A 24,742-nucleotide genomic window follows, 5' to 3' on the forward strand; every position below is an offset into this window, starting at 1 on the left:
CAGTATCATATATGAGTGTCATTTGCTTTCACATTATTAAGTGATCCGTATGGGCCATTTCAGGATGGCTCAGATCTCCCATCTTTCCTGTTCAACTAGCAAGCTAATAGTGAAAGCTAGCAGTTCATTCTTGACCTCAACCTAATTTCGCTGCAGTTATATTACTATGCCTGTACTTAAGTAAGACTTGTGGGATAATCCCATCTTCCACATTCTTCTGAGCTAATTTAAAAAATGGGGTTTATAGAACTCTATAAGCCGTAACAGCTCTTGACACTTGCTTTACTCTCTTTGAAATTTTCATATATTATACCTCTCCTGGAGTTGGGCCACCTATTTTTGCTTAATTCCCTGGACTAATCTTAGATTTCTTTCTCACTGACACTAGGCAAGAAATCTAAGCTAATTTTCTCCATCTTGTTTGAGATTCTAATGGCTCGAGCTTCTCATTTAGTGCGCAAGATGTTGGACATGTGTCCTTTCTCAGGCATTAGAGGTTTTAAATTTTTCCAGCTCCTCTTCCCCAAGGTGTCCCAAACTTTCTCCATTTGTTGGTCTGGAGACTGTTCAATCCTCTACGCTTTTAACGATTTTGATTTCTTCCATTACCATATATCATTCTTCTTGTTAGGTCCCAAAGTCAATAGCATGGCATCGAAAAGCACAAAAAGTTTGCAGGCTCACTCTCTCTTTGCATCAAAGCTGTCAAACCCTGCAACCGTTATTCTTCAGCCAAGACCAATGACTTATGACTAATTGCTACTGTTTCAACTTTTGAAGGACGGTCGACCACAATTCTGGCAACAAGTGATAACAACAATTAGTCAAGCCAAACAGGCAACTCATCTTCTCTGAAGCCCAGATTGGTATTCTAATCAACGCAAAGCAGGATTCTGGATGCTCAGGATCATTCAGAAAAAGCTTTCATTCAGGATACTAATTCTCATGGTGACATTAGTATCCGCTAATATTTTAAGCTGTGCGGTACCCAACCCAGGTGATTTATTATTGCATGTATCTGTAAAAGCAGCTTTAACTTTCTCAGTTGGCAGTCTCAATGACTAGTAATGTTAATAATTTAATAGTGTCACCTGCGACCATCTAAACAAAACTCAGCATTTTTACTATTCACACAAAGAGATTTCAACAAAGCTCACTTTTGGTTTCATTTTCTGTTCAACAAGGTCATAAGAAAATAATTTTACCTTGTCACTGCAATTTGCAGAACTTTCCTTCCCTTTTTTCTACTGTTTACTGCTATGAAAGTGACTGCTAGTTTTTTCAAGATGCTCTAAGAGGGCATTAGGGATGAATATTGTGATGCCCAAATCCACTAAATACTTTACAAACCAAATATCTTTATTGCTGGTTTTACTTCTACAGTAAAAAAGAGAATTGTGATAGAAGATTTCTACCATGTTTTTTTTCATAATCATGTGGTCATTGAACTTTTGAGCCTCTCAATGACGGAGGCTCCCAATGAGGGAGGCTCACAACTGCAATAGTTGAAGGTTTTCAATGAAAGGATTTGCTATAGCTTTTATAACCACCCCTGTGGTTATTGTAATCATCCCTATTATGTTCTTTGTAGCTTATATAATATTTTGCAATTCCTTTTGTAAACTTCCTAAACCTTCAACATGATATTACTTAAAAAATTTTAAGCGCTCATTTAACAGTAGTTCATGCTTTAAGCACTTTGGAGCAATACTTCTATCTCGCATCAGCCTTAGCAATCACCTTTCTTCCATGCTGAATTACTAATTCCATTGATTGCGAGTGCAATTGCAAACTGGCCCCGTATCGCCTACCTCCCCAAAATCAACATTTCAGCTCAGTTGGTCGACTCTGACGGAACAGAACTGTCTAGCTCCTCTTTCACAGCAAGCCAAGAAACTGAAATATATTTTAGTATTTTTATAGAAATACTTTTTCCTGTCATAATGCTCTTTTGCAAGTTTGAAAGTAGCTCAAAATGCTTGCTTCACGGGAATGCTTACTGCATTAAGGAAACCCTGTCTTGGCTTCCCTATTTTTTGTAATAGAACTAGCACTTTCTCCCTAGAAGAATGTTGCTTTTCAAGCTGAAGCTTCTGTCTTTCTGCAGCAATCAAAAATTCATCAGAAAATCTTTTATGTCTCTCACTGTCAGGTATATATCCTGAATATCGCTTAATGTAGGGAAATTCCAAAATGCAAAACTGTGACGTACATATAGATTGCCATCTTCAGGTCAATACCTAGTAAAAGTTGCTGCCGATGGTGGTACCCCAACTATTGTGCTTTTTCTCTCAAAAATTACATGCAACGATAATGCAATGCAGTTGAATATTTTGAAATACTTATATCACAAATATTTCTGCTACTCTAAAATATTTCAGAATTCTCCTTCAGATCTGCTATCTGCGCAAGCTTTTCTTGTTCCCCGACGTTTCTAATTATTTCTCTGTTCTAAGCTTTATTATTTCTCAGCTCGCTTTTTTTTCTACTCCTTATTCAGTCCTCTCTGCTCTTTCTGTTCTCTCACTCACTGTGGTTCAACAATAGAAAACTTTTCAGGTTCCTCTTCCTTAACTATTTTATTTCAGGAAGAAGCTTTCAATAGATTTGCAATAATGATACTCGTGCCAGGCACATGAAAAAGGGCATAATAACAACATATTAAATTTCGTGAACATTTTTTGGTCACTCATAGAGGCTGTCTGGCTTCTTTGGCCTGCTCGTCATCATTCCATTGACTCCTGTTGATGTCTGCTAGCTTCTCATCAATTATACTCAATGACACAAAGTTTAATTACATGCTAAAAAGGAATGAATTTATCCTTTTTGCTACTGGCTGCTGCCCCACCTTAACCCTTCGTTACCACAGAGTTGCTAGTTTTACAGGCAGATCTCTTTGCTTTAGGTTTTACTCCGTTAGAGCTCAAGCAACATTGTTCACTTTTTCTTTGTTGTTTTTCACAACTTTTGAGTAAAGATTCGTTTATTATAATCCACCATGATGTGCCTGACCTCTCCTTATTGGGGTCTACCCGGTATCCTTGCTCTCTTCTGTTCAGTGTTTTTGCCTCTATCAGGATCTGCTTGGCTTGTCTTTTAAAGGTTGACTTGCAACAAAGTTCACGTTACAGTGTTTTGGTATCAAAAAATTTACCACGTCTTACTCTGCTGTGTTGTAGGTGCAAAATATGTGAAAATGTGATTACAAGCTCTTAAAAGCTCAAAAACGAACAGTTTATCGCAGCCATCACAGAAAAAGAATCTCTTTCCATTGTAATGCTGTCACTTTGAACACTGATATCTTAAAATCTACCCTAAGAATTTGTTTAATTTCTCAACCTCAGCTCGAAGGAGTGCATATCATCCTCTGATAAACATGAGGAGCCTGTTGGTCACCTGTGATAGTCGAAAAATGCTACAGAAATTGTTCGCGCCATTTGGCAAGAAGTATGGGTCACATGATCAGATTACAACTAGATGATTAGACCAAGATGAAACGAAACTGTAAAGTAGCGAGCGTCAATATTTGATAAGGGCTTTCCGGTAGAACCCGAAGTGTTTGTCATAAACTACTGCTACGAGACGTTTTATATTGAGTCTTTCATTTCACGTGATAACATCACGTGTCAAAGCAATAACTACGTCGAGTTGAGTACGGCATCGAAATAAAGGGATTCCAACCTATGGAGTTCTCGTGATAGCTGCGATTAACTGTTCGTTTTTTAGCTTTTAAGAGCTTGTAATCACATTTTCACGTATTTTGCACCTTCAGCACAGCAGAGTAAGACATGGTGAACATTTTGATACCAAATAACTGTAATGTTAATTTCGTTGCAAGTCAGCCTTTAACATTGCTCTTTTTGACCCCTTCTTTGTATGGTTTGTCTTAGAGGTTGAAATCCTGTCAACTGCATTATGTTAGATTGCTAATCGCGTAGCTTGAAAAAGCTCACCTCTAAAGGCCCCTGGACATTATTGTTCAAATCAAAGTTTAGCTGTGTAATGGACCGCAATGATTAGCTATAAGGTGTTTAGCTGGTGTAATTAGCTGATAAGGTCTACACACTACAAGCGATTATTTGTCAGTAACCGCAAACTAACAACCATTAGAAATTATGAATTTGCATTTCTCATGTCGCAAGTCCTTTTTGTTATCTTTGACATAACTAATGCTTAATTCTCATGATCATAGTTTTTTGCCATGCTTGGTGAATGAGATTGATCTTCACAACTGTTGAAATTGAATCTGCTGCCCTCAACAAACAGCCAATCAAAATGTTAACAGTTGCATTCATCGGTGTCAAAGTTCAATATGTTGAAACTTCATCGCATCGTGGCTATCAACGATTACATTGGTCGCTCATAGCATAATTACATCATAGCAGCTATCGTAAATTCTGGTGAGTAAATCGAAATTCGGTGTCAAATCAAAAATTTGACACCAAATTTTAAGCTTGAAAATCCATTCTTGATTTATGCGGCGGTCACGTCTTTCATGACACGAATTCTAGTGAAATTCAACTTCAAATAATCATCGCAAATCAAAATTACATGATATGACATCATATAGGAATTTATTTATAAATAGTAAAATGCTAGTAGTCCTACTCAACATGAATTGGATCAAACAAAAAGCCCCATTCTTTGCCATTCAAATTGTCATCGCTAGGACTCTTCTGAAATAATGTCTTTTTTTCAAATTTAATTGTCTTTTTCGTAATTTATGCCTACAAGCCCACACTTTAGTAATCCATTTGACACACCCATTATCATCCTTCTATTTCTTTCTTGTACATGAACCACAATTTTTGACAGAATACAGTCTTTCGGCATATCTTTTCTGTTGAAACCACACATATTATCAAATTATATAATTAGATTAATATTAATCCAATTATCTTTTTTGTTCTATTGGCAAGGTGAGCCAATATGATGAGGAAGTATTGTTTTATGTGTCTTGTGGTCTTGACTAGAACCGTCGTCTTTTGTTCTTTTGTAAATTGTTGTACGTATTGCCGACGGCACAAAAACATTGGCGTTTTTGCTGATGGCGTTTTTGAATGCCATTTTTTCCGCTACGGAACTCCCGCCTCTCATACTGACTGAACTATTAGCGGCCGAACGATTTGAGCCAAAGAAGGGGTCGACTTATACAACAGGTACTAGCCAAAACCAGGATTTTTAAACTAAGCTTCATACCTCAACTTACGCCGGACCAACTTATATACCAGAATTTATGGTGATCACTGCGGTCCATTGCACAGCTAAACGTGATTTGAGCGATAGTGTTTACGGGCCTTTACGTTGTCACTGCATATATGGTGAGGCAAACAATTCTGTTTTTAATTAGCTTTTCTATAGGTTCACAGAGTCGAGGCATGTCCTCTGTTCGGCCAATCTGGTCCTTGCAGCTGAAGCTCTTACATCTCAACCGAACAAATGGATTAGTCTATCCGCATATGACTGCTGTAATCTGATAAGTTTACAATAATCAGACAATAGTCTTTACCTTTGCAAAACCTTCCTGCTGTCTATTATTTTTCAAAAGCTGTCTTTACCTTTTTAAAACCTTCCTACAGTTTTTTTAACAGCTATAATTCTTTTTTGCGTAAAGGACACGTAAACAAACATTTTTTATGTTTGTCTTAGAGGCAAGCTCGAAAAATATTATGATATTTAAATCTTTAAAATTTGTAAGATATATTGTGTTCCTGTACTACTCGTAAAATCTTTAGAAATATAGCTTGAAAAAGTTCAACTAAATTATACATGATTTATCAATGGCCGATTGCCATATTCCACACATTTGAAGCAGTGGTCTATATAATTTTTAAGCAAGTGTGTGTAATATTAAAAGCTATTTTGCCGCCAGGTCCTGCATCATGTGAGACACTGCCTAGTCGTGGTTATGGCGAACTCGTTTGGTCTGTCAGCTGCTTATGAAGAACTGAAACAAAAACACTTGCTACTTACAAATGAGGTAAAAATTACCTTGTATCTCCTTACTGCCTATTATTAGTCACCTTTGGAATATTGATGAAAAGTGTAGTTTATAGCTGGAAAAAGATCTCTGCATTTCAAATCAGTAAGCTTTATGTACTTTTGTTGTATTTAATTTAGCGGGTTGCTGATCTTTAGCATGTCTTAGGCTGTTATCTCGCATCAAGAAAAACTTCACTGCTAGTTCTGACTCTTGTGATTTTATCACTGCTTTTAAATTGTTGACTTTCAAAATAACCTGCAAACCACACGTATTAAATCATTGATGTATTTGTCTTGCAGTAACTTTGGTCATACTGGAAGTTTAGGTAAATGGTTCACTTCAACACACGTTTAAAACTAGTCGGTTTTCATTAGCTGTTTCCTTGGGGTGTACGTAAAGTGATAAATGCGTAAGCAAAGAATAATGTTATTTATTACAATTAAAATTATTAATTGTACATGATGTGAATTACTATTAAATTATTGCTTATGAGGATGAGCTTAATTTTAAAAATGCCTTGAGAACATTCCAGCAATCTTTAACTAATCTTTGAATATGTTATATAACAAATATCAGTGCAGGTGCAAGATGTCATCTTTTAAGATTTGTGGTATCCTCAAGTAAAGTATATGATATCATTTGTTAGGGTATGAATTGTCCTTAGTTAGGGTAAGAGATGTCATCAGTTAGGGTTTGAGATGTCATCAGTTAGGGTGTAAGATGTCATCAGTTAGGGATGCCTGGGATGGAGATGTCATCAGTTAGGGTGTGAGATGTCATCAGTTAGGGTATGAGATGTCATCAGGGGTATGAGATGTCATCAGTTAGGGTATGAGATGTCATCAGTTAGGGTATGAGATGTCATCAGTTAGGGTAAGAGATGTTATCAGTTAGGGTATGAGATGCTATCAGTTAGGGTTTGAGATGTTATCAGTTAGGGTATGAGATGCTATCAGTTAGGGTATGAGATGTTATCAGTTAGGGCATTAGATGCTATCATTTAGGGTTTGAGATGTTATCAGTTAGGGTATGAGATGCTATCAGTTAGGATTTGAGATGTTATCAGTTAGGGTATAAGATGCTATCAGTTAGGGTTTGAGATGCTGTCAGTTAGGGTTTGAGATGTTATCAGATAGGGTATAAGATGCTATCAGTTAGGCTATGAGATGTTATCAGATAGGCTATGAGATGTTATCAGTTAGGGTATGAGATGCTATCAGTTAGGCTATGAGATGTTATCAGATAGGCTATGAGATGTTATCAGTTAGGGTATAAGATGCTATCAGTTAGGCTATGAGATATCATCCATTAAGTCTAATACCTTATTAGCTAGGATGTATGTTGATCATTTTAGAAATAATTAAATATACTATTAAAGCTTCCTATTTCTGTTGTATTTAAACAGAGCGTACAGCATGATTTTGCTTGTAGATCACTGCTGCTTCATCTTCTGCTTTGCAGATCAAACACTTAAAAAATTATTGTAGACATTTAATTACTATACCCTGATCACTAGAGAGTTTATCTTGATAAAATATAAATATTAAATACTGATATTCAGCATCTCAGTTGTTCTGGTGCTAAATGTCTTATGCACTACTACTAGGTGTCTCTCCTTCACCTAGTACTGCGTGTCTCTTCTCTACTAGTACTGAATATCTCTCGTATACTAGTACTGGATATTTCTTCTGTACTAGTACTGGATATCTCTCATGTACATGTACTGGATGTCTCTCTTGTACTAGTACTGGATGTCTCTCTTGTACTAGTACTGGATGTCTCTCCAGTACTAGTACTGGATATCTTTTTTATACCACTCCCATGCACAAGCAGTTTCTGTTCCTTCGTTTTAGTACCGTGTAACCCAGAGAAAGCTAGAAAGTAAAAATGATGCTCTGTTGATATTAAGCCGGGATTTGGCAGCTTCACAGGCTGAGAGAGACCAATTTAAACTGATGGCTGATCAGCTGCGGCATCGCTGCCAAGCTCTAAAAAAACAGCTGCAGACTGAGAAGACAGTAGGTTCATAAGTTGTATTTTCCTTTGCCCACATTACAATATGATAGGCAGGGGGCAAGTGCAGCCCCATCTAGTAGCCAGTGCTTGTGTAGATATTGGTCTACATGGTTATAATTTAGTGCTAGCTAAGGCTTGTACTTTGCTAGATATAGTGGTTCTAGGAGGCTTGGCTGAACAGTACTAGCATTATTGTAAGATATCGACGGCACTCCACATTCACTTCCAAGTATTTCAACTCGCTTCCTCCTCACAATCATCGAAGTGTTCATCATTAACTACGGTGTTTCATTCAATTATTGTATCATGTATTCTGGCACATCTGTTCCAGTGCTTTAGCATAAATATTGTCATCTTTTGCATGTTTACATGAAAACATTTGGTCATCCGTGTACTACCCTTTCACCCGTCAACTCATTCACACAACAAACTCCTTGCTTAGAGTTTGATTTGCCTGCGTGCACCTGATATTACATGATAAAGATTCAACAAATGTCTCCAACTTGATGAAATTGGACAATAAACTGTTTGTGTCTATTGTGTTTAAAAAACTGTTTAATAAAGTGTGTTTACTGAACACACACATGTATGCAGATTGAGATTACCACCGCACCAGGTACTCAGTTTAGTTTAACATTCAATATATATCTGTACTTTCTACTCTTCAACTGTGGTCCCAAAGGTTGTCTCAGCTAGGATAATTGGATAATATTGCCCAATTTATTGGTGTGGTCAATTTTTTATGGCGCTAATATTTGACAAGGGCCCACCAAACATATGTGCTAAGGCTATGTTATTCGCTGACTATTCATTACTTATGCTGACATTGTATTGTCACATAAAGTGTTCTTGTTAGAGATCTTTTTGAAGATCTTTTAAGATTTTCTTTATAGCAAGCTTGAGTGTTTTAACAATTTATAGAAACTGCCAATTAGTCAATGATATGCAAGCTATGCAAATGCATTCAAAATTATCACCGGTGTGTCTAATACAGTGCCAAAGCTAAAGGAACCAGCAAAACAAATTGATACGGTACATCGGTCTGTATTGCCAGGTTTTATCAATGTCAAGTAGCACTACTTTCTTATCATGAATTTGTCCCCATTTGTTGATCTTCAGATAATAGAAGCATCTAAAGTATGCTTGTGTACATTTTAAAACTATGGAATCAGCTACAATACACTGTGTAACAGGTGTGTAGAAGCTCCTTGTGTACATTTAAAACTATGGAATCAGCTACAATAGACTGTGTAACAGGGGTGTAGAAGCTGCATGTGTACATTTTAAAACTATGGAATCAGCTACAACAGACTATGTAACAGGTGTGTAGAAGCTGTGCATTTGTTAAATCAAAGTTGAACATATGTGAATAAACTATGGAATCAGCTACAACAGACTGTGTAACAGGTGTGTATAAGCTGCTTGTGTACATTTTACAACTATGGAATCAGCTACAATAGACTGTGTAACAGGTGTGTAGAAGCTGTGCATTTGTTAAATCAAATTTGAGCATATGTGAATAAACTGATAAATTCAAGAAATTTGGAGACTGTCATAATTCAAATAATTCTGAATCGCTAGGAAAACTTTTGAATTTGAGATGTCCAAAATCTGTATTTCAACTAATTGCGTTGTATTTGTGATTGTTTTGTTTATTTGGTCTAATCATATGATGGATGATGTTTGCATTGTTTAGGACCCATCTCTTTCTGTCTACCATTGCCCAATAAGCACTGGCCAGATCAGCTCTCAACTACAAGTCGATGACTTAAAGCAACGACTTGCTGACGCTGAAGGAGATATCAAGGTGAAAAAAATGTTTGATTTTAGTTGTTTTGAGTACAGTATATGAAATAGATTTTAAAGAATTTTTCTCTGAGGTCAAATAAGATAGTTGTGGTCAAACTAAGATAGAGGTCAAACTCAGACAGTTGTGCTAACCTCTGTAGATAATAAGATGTACTCAGAAAGTTGTGCTAACCTCTGTAGATAATAAGATGTACTCAGACAGTTGTGCTACCCTCTGTAGATAATAAGATGTACTCTGACAGTTGTGCTACCCTCTGTGGATAGTAAGATGTACTCAGACAGCTGTGCTACCCTCTGTAGATAATAAGATGTACTCAGACGGTTGTGCTACCCTCTGTAGATAATAAGATGTACTCTGACAGTTGTGCTAACCTCTGTAGATAGTAAGATGTACTCAGACAGCTGTGCTACCCTCTGTAGATAATAAGATGTACTCAGACAGTTGTGCTAACCTCTGTAGATAATAAGATGTACTCAGACAGTTGTGCTAACCACTGTAGATAATAAGATGTACTCAGACAGTTGTGCTACCCTCTGTAGATAATAAGATGTACTCAGACGGCTGTGCTACCCTCTGTAGATAATAAGATGTACTCAGACAGTTGTGCTAACCTCTGTAGATAATAAGATGTACTCAGACAGTTGTGCTAACCTCTGTAGATAATAAGATGTACTCAGACAGTTGTGCTAACCACTGTAGATAATAAGATGTACTCTGACAGTTGTGCTAACCTCTGTAGATAATAAGATGTACTCAGACAGTTGTGCTAACCACTGTAGATAATAAGATGTACTCTGACAGCTGTGCTACCCTCTGTAGATAATAAGATGTACTCAGACAGTTGTGCTACTCTCTGTAGATAATAAGATGTACTCAGACAGTTGTGCTACCCTCTGTAGATAATAAGATGTACTCTGACAGTTGTGCTAACCTCTGTGGATAGTAAGATGTACTCAGACAGTTGTGCTACTCTCTGTAGATAATAAGATGTACTCAGACAGTTGTGCTACCCTCTGTAGATAATAAGATGTACTCTGACAGTTGTGCTAACCTCTGTGGATAGTAAGATGTACTCAGACAGCTGTGCTACCCTCTGTAGATAATAAGATGTACTCAGACGGTTGTGCTACCCACTGTAGATAGTAAGATGTACTCAGACAGTTGTGCTACCCTCTGTAGATAATAAGATGTACTCAGACAGTTGTGCTAACCTCTGTAGATAATAAGATGTACTCAGACAGCTGTGCTACTTTCTGTAGATACTGCGAGAGAAAATCATTAAACATAGACTCGGTATGTCTGAGCAGCAACAGGCTCAACGGAAGTCCATGTCCGTCGATGAAAGGGAAGACCTGATAAAGGCGATGGAGAAATCACAGCTAGAGGTATAACAACGTTCTCCACTTATCGCTATAGGGCTGTGGCAAAGTAAAAACGTAGAAGTTACTGCGGGAAGAGAGAAGGGGTGAAATATGGGCAAAGAATAAAAACAAAGGTGAGAAGGAATGTATGACTTCCACAATTGCCCATATTAAACTACCTTCTTTGCTCTCAATAACTGTAATCTGACTAACCGTCAGTTTCACTATACTGTTTACCTCTTTTTTGTCTCTCTCTTTTGTCTCCTCTCTCTATGCTGCCTCTCCCCTCTGTTTTTTCCTTCATATATCTGTTTATGTTTCTTGTTTCCCTGTTTTTGTTTCCTCCCTGTTTGTTTTTGCCTCATTTCTATTTTTCTCATGTATCTTTGTTTTCTTTCTTCTTTCTGTTGTTGCAGCTTCTCTTTATTCTTGCTTCCTCCATCTGTGTATTTGGCTTCTGCTTTTGCTTCTTTCTCCGTCTTTTAATCTCTCTCTCTTTGTCTCTGTCTCTCTTTGTCTCTCTCTTTTTTTATCTCTGTCTCTCTTTATCTCTCTCTCTCTCTTTGTCTCTGTCTCTCTTTGTCTCTCTCTCTTTTTATCTCTGTCTCTCTTTATCTCTCTCTCTTTGTCTCTGTCTCTCTTTATCTCTGTCTCTCTTTATCTCTCTCTCTCTTTATCTCTGTCTTTTTTTATCTCTCTCTTTATTTTTTCTCTATTTTTGTTTCCATCCTCAGCTTTTGTCTCTTCTGTTTTTTTCTGTATTTAGTTTTTTCTCACTGTTTTTTTCTTTTCCCCTTTGTTTTAACCTGTACTTTCTCTGTGTTTTCACTTTTTTTCTTGCTTCTACCAATTTTTTTATGTCTTTGTCATATTTCCTCCTTACTGATTTATCTTTGCTCCTCTATTCCTTTTCCATTCCGGGTATTTGTTACCTGATATCTGTCTTATTTCATTTCTCGAACACCCAATTGTTTCTCTTTGGCCTCTCATTCTTCTGCTTATAGTCCCTTGCTTCATTTTCCATTATTTGCAGTCTTCTCAACTGGAGCGAGACATGAAGCAAATACTAGATAGTAAGGAAGAGTTGGAGACCGAGAGAGATGCCTACAAAACAAAATATGAGAGGCTCAACGCTGAACTCAACTTTATCATGAGAGGAGATGAGAAGCAGCTGCTTGACATTGATGGCCTTCTCATGGAAAACAAGTTAGTATCATGCTGTCTTTTGGATGGCTACTATTGCTCATTGACGGTTTCTCCTACTCCAAACCTGCCATTGTAGAACATGTACAAAAGTTGATGGTGATAGTTTCATCTGCTTAGTTGGATGGCTCCAAGTGTTCATAGTAATGAAGATTGTACTTTACTAGCCGACAATCCATCTTTTTCCAGATTCTTACAAGAAAGAGTTAAGCAGCTGCGTGAAGAAAAATCTGTGGTTTGTTCAACGCTCAAGAAATATAAGGTAAGAAACACCTTTCCTTTTGCTTGCTTTCCTGTTTGCTGTACAAAAGTTTTCATCCTTACTGTATCTGTAAGTAATATCTATTGAGCAGATAGATCCTAGTTATAATTGTAAGCATCTACACACATATCTACACATACAACAGTAGTGTTCATCTTCATGTTTGTTCTATATTATAGAGCTAACCAAATGCCCCGCGTTGTACGATTATTAAAAATAGCGTATAAGCATTGGCAGATAATGTAGTTGCCATTGGCTAATTTGAGTAAGCTAGTATGCGCATTGCTAAACTTACTAATAAGAGCTGTGAGAGCGAATTTTAGTGACGTTGCACGTAACACAAAGTCGTTATGCTTATTTTAACCCAGATAATGTTATCTGGGATGCATCGTATTCTGTGTAGTTTAATGGGCTAGCTTCGCGCCTTGTGTGCAGGAAGTTCTGAGATCAAATCCTCTGTGATACGGATTTTTCATTACTAGAATTTAATCGCTCTAACTGAACACAGGGTGTACAAAAAATCAAAAAGACAAACATAGTGATTTGTATATATAAGCTAGCTGTACTACCCGGCGTTGCCCGGGTAATAAAAGAGTCTTTGGACAGAAAATTTATTTGTATTTAATATATAACAACATTTGCCATTGCTAGCTGGATGCCCAGCGTTGCCCGGGTATTAAAAATCAGCCTATAAGCAATGAGGGGTAATGTAGTTGCTTGCCACTTGCTATTAGCCTGGCACATTTCCAATGGATAATTTGAGTAAGCTTACTAACCAGAGCTAAACTACCTGCTCTAATGATTGAGCATGCATAAAATTACCCTTCATGACGCTGCGCCATAGCCTGTCTTGACAAACTGTTGTTTTTGCGAAGTTGTCCCCCGTCGAGCGGGCGAGCAACAACAGCTTGTCACAAGACATACTGCACCTGATGCATCAGCTGCACTTATAGGGAGTTGTTCTCTTCTATCTACGCGGCTTGGCTGCGATGTTGTCGGTCGCTCCATTGGTAATCATAACGGATTTCACGCAAAAATTTATGTAGAAAAAAACATGATTACAATGTTTAACCAGCGACCAGTCTCTGCGGTAAACTTTAGTAGAACTTAAGAATAAAATAAACTGAAAATAAAATCAATAAGAACAAATAAAACTGACTGATACAAAAATAGAAATAAAACTGACTGAGCGCACAAATAACGACATGTTTAGTCGCTGTTGTAACCTAAGTTCTCAAATTATACTAAAGTTTACTGCAGAAACGGGTCGCTAGTTAAACATTCTTATCTTAAATTTTCTACATAAATTTTTTGCGCGAAATCCGTTATGATTACCAATGGAGCGATCGACATAACATCACAACCAAGCCGCATAGACGGAAGAGTACAACTCTCTATAAGTGCAGCTGATGCATCAGGTGCAGTACGTCTTGTGACAAGCTGTTGTTGCTCGCCCGCTCGACGGGGGACAACTCCGCAAAAACAACAGTTTGTCAAGACAGGCTAGCTGCGCCATCACGTTGCGTAGTAACAGAGAGCGGTAGCGTATTGGCTCCCATATAGTGACATATATCACCTAATGAATCTATCAAGTTCGTGTGGCTGAATTGGGAAGGCAATGGACTGGTGAATGGGAGCGTCTTAGCTCAAATCCTCCGTGCTACGGATTCTCTATTTCAAGATATTAATAGCTACAGCTGGACAAACACAGCCACAAACTTTGAGAAATTTAAAGATAGTAGAAGAATTTACAAATTTCCATAGTAAACCTTTGGATGATATACTAGGCCAGTGTGAGTCAGCAAGGTTTACATAAGGTACCTGGATATCTTGCAGTTTTATGTGAGATACTTTAGGTCTTCCTATTTCTATGTCAGTCGTCTGTAGGCCTTCATATTTTACACACGGTGCCCATAGTTTAAGAAACAGGCTGGGACACAAAAAGCTGTTTATTCACAAATGAAGAATCGCTAACACACTTGGTGATGAACCTTACAAATATTTAGTTTGTTTAGTTGAGTCGTTAATGTTTAAAAATCATAATGCTATTGTTCGTATTGTCATAGTTCTATTGTTCGTATTGTCATAGTTCTATTGTTTGTTAAAATAAATAGATACGCTAATTGTAAGACTGAAGTCAATTTTATAACTTTGTTATAGTAAACTGCGACGTTTAAATATAGCAACCGTATCCGAGAACAAAAATTATAATAATTTTACAAATAATATATTTTTTCTTATCAATATACAAATAAATTATAAAACTAGTTTACCTATAAGAATTAGTTTAAACTAGCAAAATGAATATTTTTGTTTGGAAATTGTTTTCTCATAAAAACCATAGTTTTTATCAAATTATTTCAAGTAAATAATATGCTGTCACTGCCAAAGGTTGTCTACAGATACTTGTGGCAGTCACACTGTTCTAAAACATGTTATATTTAAACATTAAAGTATTCTTGGTTTTATAATTTTTCTTTCCTACTGTAGTTTCTATCTGTTTAGACTTTGCAAAATGTTTCAAAAAGAATTAATTGCAGTATACTGTAGTTAACTCAGTTTTGAAAGTACAACATTTGTGTCCTGTACATCATCTGTAGATTCTCCACTTCAGAGTTGAAATTGCTTCTAATCATTATGAATCTGCGATCAGAAAGAGATGATCATTTTTTTTCATTTACCTTTTATGAATGATTCTTGTATGTTGTTTATCACTCAGCCACCTTTACTGACTGACCTTTTCTTCTGTATTATGTTTTACATCTCTCTACTCTATAATTGCTGAATAATGGATTGCCATTTTATTATTCCTTCTTTGAATAAATCTTTTGCATTTATGTTCAATTTAATTTGTTGCTGCCAGGCATTATTCTAATAATCATGGTAGATTTGTTCATGTTCATTTTTATGGTTAATATTTAGAGTTGACAGTTTTGCTTTGTCAACCTAGACAGGGTGTTCAGGTTTGTTAACCTGAATATCTAATTTTGACTCTTATGATGCTTGTGTACTGTAACAGCAATGTACTGTTTGTACATTGTTTAGACTTAATTACAGCCGTACAGTTGCTACATTTGGTATACCTGATCATTTGTTAAGTGGACTAGAGGCTAGATATAATTACATAATATATATTACATATATATACTACATATATATATAATATACGTAGTATATATGTAAACATGTAATATATATTTACATATATATTAATTATATATATTACATATATGTATATATGTAATATATATATACATGTAAATATATATGTAATATATATGCATAACTATATATATATATATATATACATGTATTTACTATTCATAGCAAATATACTTTTATATTTACTGGTATATGTATACAATATATATACTAGTAAATAAATATGCTGATAGAACTATATTTATACATTTCTATGTATTTAATATTCTCTTGCCTTGACAGCATATGGTTGAAAAGAAGACAACCAGTATATTTAAGACAACAACTACTAACTTATTAGGTGGAGTTCTGATATCTCAGCGTCAGGTGAAGCAATTATTGTCTTCTGCAGATAACCCTTCCACACACACTCCTCAGGTAGGTGCTGATCACCTCTTCGCAAGCTCTTATTGGATGAACTTGTACAGTTAATATTTAAGGTTTCTTGGTCTGAGTATCCATTTTGAATAAATTCATAAATATATTGGTTGTTGTATAACTCGCAATTTATACTAAGGCTATTGTTAATTTTCTTCCAAATTCTCAAGTTTTTGATGAAAGTATAGTATATAACATTTCAATCATGCTACAGTTTTTTATTAAAACAAGTAACCATATACAGTGGACTCCTGTCTGCAAACAAGTTAGACATTTTTGCTTCTGTTTACTGAGCAGATGACTGAGCAGCTGAAGAATCTGGCCTCAACCCTCCTCGAGACTATCAGTGATAAGAACCTAGCTCTGAGCCACCAGCGGAAGAATAACAAGTGAGTTCTTGTAGCTCCTTCCTTCTCACAGACACCGTCGTCACTCTTCTTGTTATGCCAACCCGTAATCTCCACTTTTGGACCTGTCTTTTGACATTCTCTTTTGCAGCTACAATCAAACATTGACATACCGGGTTAATTAGTTCTAATATTCGTTTTGTGTGTTGTAATTGCCATGTGCTGGAGCGATTAACTATAGATTGTGTTTGGTTCAATTCGCTCTACAACTCTAAATCAGACCAACAAATACTTCAGGGAATTACACAGAGCAATAAAACTAATGCATTACATATACTAAGTAAAAAGTTAAAGTAAATAAATAAACTTTATGTAAAAAAAGACAAAACATATGATCGATAGTTGGATCGATATGATGGAGGTTTTCACTGACATGAGGTGTAGCCTTAGTGATACAGAGACAGGCAGTGCCTAGTTAGAGATAGTGATAGAGATATGGTGCTAGTCTGACAAAGACTACATGAACTTTACATTATCATAACTTAGTTATGCATATTTTTGAGTTTATACTTTTTTAATGTTATACTTCTCAGTATCACAGCCAGCCATTCCACTTCTACCCACTTACTATCAATTGTTTCTTTGTGGTGACTGCTAAAGGCTACAGAGTTTCTTTCAAGAATTGATTAAGATGTTTGCCCGCGTTTTTTCTTCTGTTTGTTGTATTAATTGTAAGAAAAGGATTACCTTTTTTATAACTATTACTATTTGCACTAGTTTTTTCTTGATTCATAGTTTTAATATTAAAAGTGGAAGGTATGCAGCACTGTATATTATTGTTCAAGCAAAGTAGTACCAAACTATATGAAGAGAACTTCGTATACGCTCAATGTTTTGCAGAACTTCATGGGTTTGAGAAACATTGAACCTCTACAGTACCTTATTTTGAGACCAATTCTGCTCTAATTGTACATTGTATGTCGAAAGTGATCATAAGTTGAAGTCTGATCGTAGTGGAACCTCTCAGCTAGCCAACTCTCAACCTCTTCACATACTCACACATACTGACACATCCTACATCGTGTAACCGTTTATTGTTTCTTGTTATTATAACTCTCTCTATCTCACTTCTCATCAAATTCTCATTTTTTTCATGTCCATTTATCCTTGACTCTTTTAACTCATCAGTAAGAGACTCACATAAGCTCAGCAAAAATTAGTCAGCATGCAGGTAAATATTAACTATAGTTGTGTATCTCAATATCAGGATACATGCATGTAGATTATGTACCATATCTCGAGCGTACAGCATTCATTTGTAAGGGATAGTACTCTGCAACACTCCAACTTCCATTAGCAACATCGTCATTCATTCTTATAAAAGGTGTTTGTAATACCTACATATATTATGATACACCGCAATGTTACTTTAATCCAAATCTAATTAATACGTAATTGAAAGTGCTTTAGTTATGTGATGTAAATGTACATCAACTATAGTATTGTTTTTGTTGTGCAACGTTTTCAGGGAACCTTGTCTATTATTATTAATGATGAATTCTCAACACATCAAATTACAAGTGCTCTGCTGCCGAGCTAAGTTTATGGAGTTGTGTTTTGCTAAAGGATTCAGGCCCGATGTTCCTGTTGCGATAGTTAAAATCTTTTGAAGTTATTCGAGGTTAAAGCAGGTCAAGGTTTTCCTTCTGTTAACAAAATACGGTAATTTTGATTTTAATGAGAACTAGAAATTTGAAGTTTGCAACTATTCTTGACCTAGTAATATAAAACTAGCTGATTGGTGAACTTGCATAGAATGACTTTTGTTAAACTTGTGCTCCACTGTGTTTTGTCTTTGCTCCTGATTCCTCTACTGTTTTTGATGCTATGCCGTTCAGTGTCCTCACCATTGTTATAGAATCAATTTATAAAAGTTCATCCGATACTTGTTATGGCTTATAGTGTTTTATACTCATGATAGTGGCTGACTTGTCTTATGGGTACCATACACCGGGTCACTGACGAGTATATGGTACTCATCAGTCTAAGTGTGTGAATCCCTTAGCCATATCTGGTACCAGAACTATTTATGTCAGCTGATGGATTTGCAGCAAAGTATGGCAGTCTGTCTACGCTAGTACTAGGGCTTGTATGACTCTTCGTTGACAGTTAGGCGGAACCGTGCATGTTTATTTTTCTCTTTTTATTTCTCATTTTAATAGTTTTCTTCCTAGTTCATTACTAAAGTTATCCACTCTTACCAGCTTCAATTACGTGTCACTAGTCTTTGTTTTTTAAATCGTGTACTCCATTTTCTTAAGATTACCTCGTTTTCTGCGATCCCAGCTTCAATTAACTGTCACTATCCTTTTCTGTGCTAAAATGGTCTACACTTGTCTGAAATTATCTGCTCTTAGTCCAATAAAAAATTTTGCTCTCACACTGCTAGAGTTATCTGTCACTATCTACTTCCTTTTCAGGAATTGTCTACTCTTTACTGTTCTACAATTTTTTACAGTCTAGTTATGCGTTCACTCTGTCAAACAGTCTAGCATTGACCATAAGTAGCCATAGAACCACATGTACATGATTTCATGGCCTGTCGTACATTTGTAATAAGATGCTAGTTTACTGTGTAACTTACCACATGTAGATTGCTCGCTAATAGAATCACAGACTTAGAGAAGAAACTGCATGAGGTAGAGATGTCTGTTGGTACAAGCAATCTCAAAGGTATGTCTTGCTGTCTGATGCCCATTCTAAATAGCCTCTGTTCAGTTTTACATAGTTGCAGTATTGGTAAGCCCCGAGAGGTTATAGCCTGTTAAAGCATCTGCAGGCAGCATTTGTGTTCATGCGAGGTTTAGATCCTTAGGCTATCTAGGTCTATGTATTATCTGCTTTTGTGTAATTTACACAACAGTGAAACCTTGATATCTGAAGTCGATTTATTTTGATACCTACTTCATATGTCAAAACCATAGTAGATTGGAGCAAATAGTCTTATAGAGTACGTCATATTTTGTTTAATTCGTCTTAGAGCTCAAAAGGCAATCGTAAATACTTCAAGGAACTGCGTATAACATTGAAATAAATTCATATATCTTAAAACTACAGTGAAACACGGATAACTCAAACTTCAAGGGACCGAGCAAAAGTGTTCGAGTTATTAGAGCGTTCAAGTTATCAGGACAGTCATAAGTGCATGTATTTATCAGTAGATACATGTACATATACAAACTATATATAATCAAAAGCATAGATTGCTTGTTGCAAGTTAAAGGGTCTCTCGTGTGAAGTTTTAAATATTTTCAATCAGAAAGTATAGATATTTTTCTATCACTTGAGATTTGTTTGTTGCTTTAGGTGATGTGACTGCCAGGGCGTTCTCAGATTAAAATTGGCAAAACTTGATCGCGGTTAAAGCGCTCCGAAAAAATACATACGTATTTTTCTACCGAGCGTTTTAACCAAGGTCGATTTTGCAGTAAGTCAGTTATTACAAAACTGCTTTACTATTAAAAACCCATTATCAATTTTGCTGATATTACTTTAAAGTTATCCAAATTTTACCTCGCTTTTCTTGCTTTCGGAGAGCTTATCGCTAAGCGGATGTTTGGTAAAATTTGATTTTTGCAAACCTTTAGAAAAGTCGTTAATGAAAATATTTGCCGATGTTGGTAATAACGAGGCCTAAGAACTACTAAAAGTCGATGTTCATCTCTATGGCTTGGAATAAAGTGATATTCTGAAGCGATAGTAACAACCGTCTCGATAGCCGTTTGGCAAAAAACTGTTCGAGTTTCAGTCGAGTTATCTAAAGCCATTTATCATTGCGTGGGAACGGACCAAGCAAATCCATTCGAGTTAACCGTGTGTTCGATATATCCGAGGGCGAGTTATTCATGTTTCACTGTATATAACAAGCTGTATATAAAATCTAAAATATATGTAAATACTAAATAAATAAATTAATAATCAGTAAAAAGATGTTTCTGTTGTCACTTTATTTGAGAGACACAAAAATAGAAGTGTAAGATCAGCAATGCTGCAGTTTAGTAAGAAAGTGAGTGACAGGGGTGTAGAGAACTAACATACTCCAACTTACACTAGAGAAAGTGAGTGACAGGAGTGTAGAGAACTAACATACTCCAACTTACACTAGAGAAAGTGAGTGACAGGAGTGTAGAGAACTAACATACTCCAACTTACACTAGAGAAAGTGAGTGACAGGAGTGTAGAGAACTAACATACTCCAACTTACACTAGAGAAAGTGAGTGACAGGAGTGTAGAGAACTAACATACTCCAACTTACACTAGAGAAATTGAGTGACAGGAGTGTAGAGAACTAACATACTCCAACTTACACTAGAGAAAGTGAGTGACAGGAGTGTAGAGAACTAACATACTCCAACTTACACTAGAGAAATTGAGTGACAGGAGTGTAGAGAACTAACATACTCCAACTTACACTAGAGAAAGTGAGTGGCAGGAGTGTAGAGAACTAACATACTCCAACTTACACTAGAGAAAGTGAGTGACAGGTGTGTAGAGAACTAACATACTCCAACTTACACTAGACAGTTTAAAGTAGCTTACTTCATATTTGTTTATTATTTTTACATTTAATTTTTAGTTTTTTTGTAAATATCAAACAAATGTTTCATATTATTTTGTATGCTAAGACAAGTATTAGTTTCAGTTTTAGATTTTGCGTCAAAAAATTCATATGTCGAAGTGATCATCAGTTAAGGTTTGTGTATGTTAGCATCCTAATTAAGGACAATTGGCTCTAGCGATTCAGTGACATTGTTTTGTATTTAGCATTTAAAACTACTCACATCATTTGTGTAGTGTTTGATCAGTTGAAGTAACAAAGATTAATCTTGCAGGCTGTCTAGACTCTGTTTGTGTAGACTATTTCTGGCGCTACACTAGCGCTCCAGAGTAAGTGTCTACCAACCAATGTCATAATAATTCTCATCTGAGTCATAGCATCTGCATGTATACTAATGACACAGTCAACTTTCAATAGCCTGTGTACCCGTCATTGGTTTGTATGGTAAAATCCGTGTCCAACTAAGTTAAGATCAAATAAAAAGGTGAAAATGTTCATACATCATAGAGATATTTGCATCCTACACATCCTTGACAACCTCCTCATGATTTCTCTGATATTCTGTTACCAACCCTGTGTCTACATTATAGAGAGGTTTGAAGGCTGGTCTGGTCTGAGAGACGACTGCACCAGAATGCGCTCTCTCATACCAACAGGCAGCGTCGACAGCTCAGAGACGGATACTGTAGGTGAATCTGAGGAGGCGGATGACTTATCTGAGCTTGCCAGCGTTGATCTCGACTCCCACATTGAACTTCCAGAAACAAATTGCTCAAAAAAGAGCGATGACTGTGTTTCATTGGTTAACTAGATGGATTGTCCATGCACCAGTGTAACTGACTGTGTAACTGACTGTGTAACTGACTGTGTAACTGACTGTGTAACTGACAGGATTTTAGACTTGTTTACCGGTTAATTAGTATTTTAGCACTCAGCCATTCACTCATGCTGTTGTGGCAGCCGAATTAAACTAAGGTCGTCAACATCAGTTGTCAATATCTCTGCGTATCCTCTGTATATCCTCTCTAAATATCTATTCTGATAAAGCACAAACTAACTCCTTTTTCCTACTGATAGAGCAAATGTGCTAGGAGCAGTGCGGGGAATCGATACTAACACAATTTGTTTCCTGGAATTAGATCTCTTCAATGGCGTTGAGAAACATTGAGTAGAGGCCCGAGCGCAGTGTCTCTTGATGAACTCAAGTGTAAATCACACATCTATCATCTCTAAATAGGTCTCTCAAAGGAACACAAGCTAGAGCGTATCTAGATGACTGTCTTTACTTCTTAATATCTCTACAAATGGAACAAAGGTTACATTGTCTTTAGTATTTTTACTGATAGAGCACAGGCTCTACATTACCCCTAAATATCTCTACTGATAGAGCAAACGTACATTCCTTCTCAATATATATACTGACAGATCGCGGGCTATATAGCATCTACATATGTTTACTGCAAGGGTGAAGCTACATTCCTCTAAATATCTCAACCGATAGAACGATATCTACGTCGCCTTCATTATTCATTGATAGAACACAGGCTACGCTACTTCTCAAGGATCTTACTCAACTGCAGCAAAGCTGCTTTACTTCAGCATGACTGCAATAAGAGACTGCCAGCTACCGTATTTCTGTAAGCCGTAGTCTGCCTCACTCACAATGCAGACTTGCTTCTTATTATCTGCAAGCATTTTATTTTTTTCAAATGCTGTGCATTATTTATTCTAGTCAAAAGTGTTTTATTTGATTTTTTTGACAAATGTGCTTTCTTTCATCATAGACAAGAATTTTATGTGCAAAATTTCGGTAAGGTTTGATACATCTCAATAATATAGGTTTGCTAAACGCATGATTATTTTGCCATTAAAGTTGTCTTCTCTTAGCATTAATGTTAGATTTCATTAGACCACTTCCAACTCATAATTGTAACACGTAATTCAATTAACCAATAGAGCTGGGATTTATTAGGTTATTTGTTTTATATAAATGTCAAATACGTGACTTATATACAGTAGAAGGAGTTTGACAGCATTATTATGAAAGCATATGTACGGGATAGTGGGATATAGATCAGTATAATCAGCCTGTTTAGTACAGTAATTACAGTAATTCAAGAATCACAAGCTAATGTCTATCCGTGTAACCAGTGCACAATTTTCTCTGTTCCATGATATTGTCAATGAACAGTTGATGCAATTATGACCAACACACAGGGTGTCTATTATGCTTTCAGTAAAGGGAATATGTGTAAAAAGCAGCGTATTGTCAAGTACAGTGGCTAGATTGTGTCGAGAGCTTCTAATAAGGAAACTTTTGTAGACCGGCATATAACTGCAAGGTCTGTTATCGCTTTGTTGATCAACTTTTAAAACGTATTTACTTCTGTTAGTAGAAATCAATTCAGTTTAACCTCAAGTGGCTGTTGACAAGCTCTATGGCATGGCAGCTAAGTGGCTGCTCTGCTATAAGAGGCTGTACCTCTGTATGTGTTAGTTACATGACCAGTGGGCAGCTTACCAACTGCTAGTCTAACATCTGCTAATAACGGCTAAGACCCTCATTCATTAACTTCTGATTTTGAGTAAGAAGATGTTCTGTGTTGGTAGATCTTTAAATATGCTCTTAGACATTTTAAAACAAAAATAAAAATAATGTAGTCATTAATGTAGTCCCATAATGTAGTCATTCATATTTGTAAGATTATTTGTGTATTGAGAACTATTTAGTACTTGCTGATCAAATACCATCCATTTTTGTACTATTTTTAAGCATGTAGAGACTCATGACTGGATTTAACTACAGCGGTGTTCACGATAAACCGGATCCCTTTGATGGAAAACTAAAATTCTCATCTACAACATTGTTATTTATTGTGAATTTAGTCAATAGCCATAAATCATATATTAAATTAATCCTCATTTTGTCTTGATTTCGAATATGAAAACCAAACATCTGTCAAATTATGTCTTTTAATGATTATGTAGGCTAAATCATGAAGAATTCATGTTTTCAATGGTTGAAGATAACAACCTCTGCAGATGTGATCACACCACATACATTTTATTTGCTTATTTTAAATCATATACTTGCCTGCAAGACTAAATTTGGGAACAAAGAATTTATATGTATAAATTTTGGAAACAAAAAGTCATCTCATTTTTATTACATTGGTTCGAGAAACTGCATCAGATCTGACTTGGGTGCATCCGACACATTATTTGATAGGAAGTTCTGAATATTGACAAGTCTGAATCTAGTGGTATATAATTTATGTTTGTTTACTACTAACAAAGAAGGAACCACAAATTATAAATAAGTTTGAGAAATTTGTTCAATGAAGAAAGTCCAGTTTATTCTGCACACCACTGCAGTAGCTGTAACTCATGTTTATATAATAATTAAATGTATTCTTTACCAATTTTCAGCTCTGATGATGCTGCCTTGTAACATACGTACTGATTGTGATGGCACTTTTAGATAGAATTTGAAATGTTGCAGAATTGAAGATACAGCTTTCTAGATATTTCTAGAAGTTTTATTGCTGCTATGAGAGCACTG

General features: G+C 36.1%; 1 protein-coding gene across 1 annotated transcript; it reads left to right on the plus strand.

The window, feature by feature from the left end:
• Window positions 1-5,876: 5,876 nt before the first annotated feature.
• Window positions 5,877-23,314, plus strand: LOC137404745 (coiled-coil domain-containing protein 149-like). The gene is made up of 10 exons (XM_068090979.1): window positions 5,877-5,980; window positions 7,837-8,001; window positions 9,696-9,806; window positions 11,069-11,194; window positions 12,204-12,376; window positions 12,563-12,635; window positions 16,080-16,214; window positions 16,512-16,603; window positions 19,215-19,294; window positions 21,771-23,314. The coding sequence occupies exons 1-10, from the start codon at window positions 5,909-5,911 to the stop codon at window positions 21,989-21,991; spliced, it is 1,248 nt and encodes a 415-aa protein (XP_067947080.1). The 5' UTR covers window positions 5,877-5,908; the 3' UTR covers window positions 21,992-23,314.
• Window positions 23,315-24,742: the final 1,428 nt, after the last annotated feature.

This window comes from Watersipora subatra, chromosome 1 (genome assembly GCF_963576615.1).
Source record: "Watersipora subatra chromosome 1, tzWatSuba1.1, whole genome shotgun sequence".
NCBI lineage: Eukaryota > Metazoa > Bryozoa > Gymnolaemata > Cheilostomatida > Watersiporidae > Watersipora > Watersipora subatra.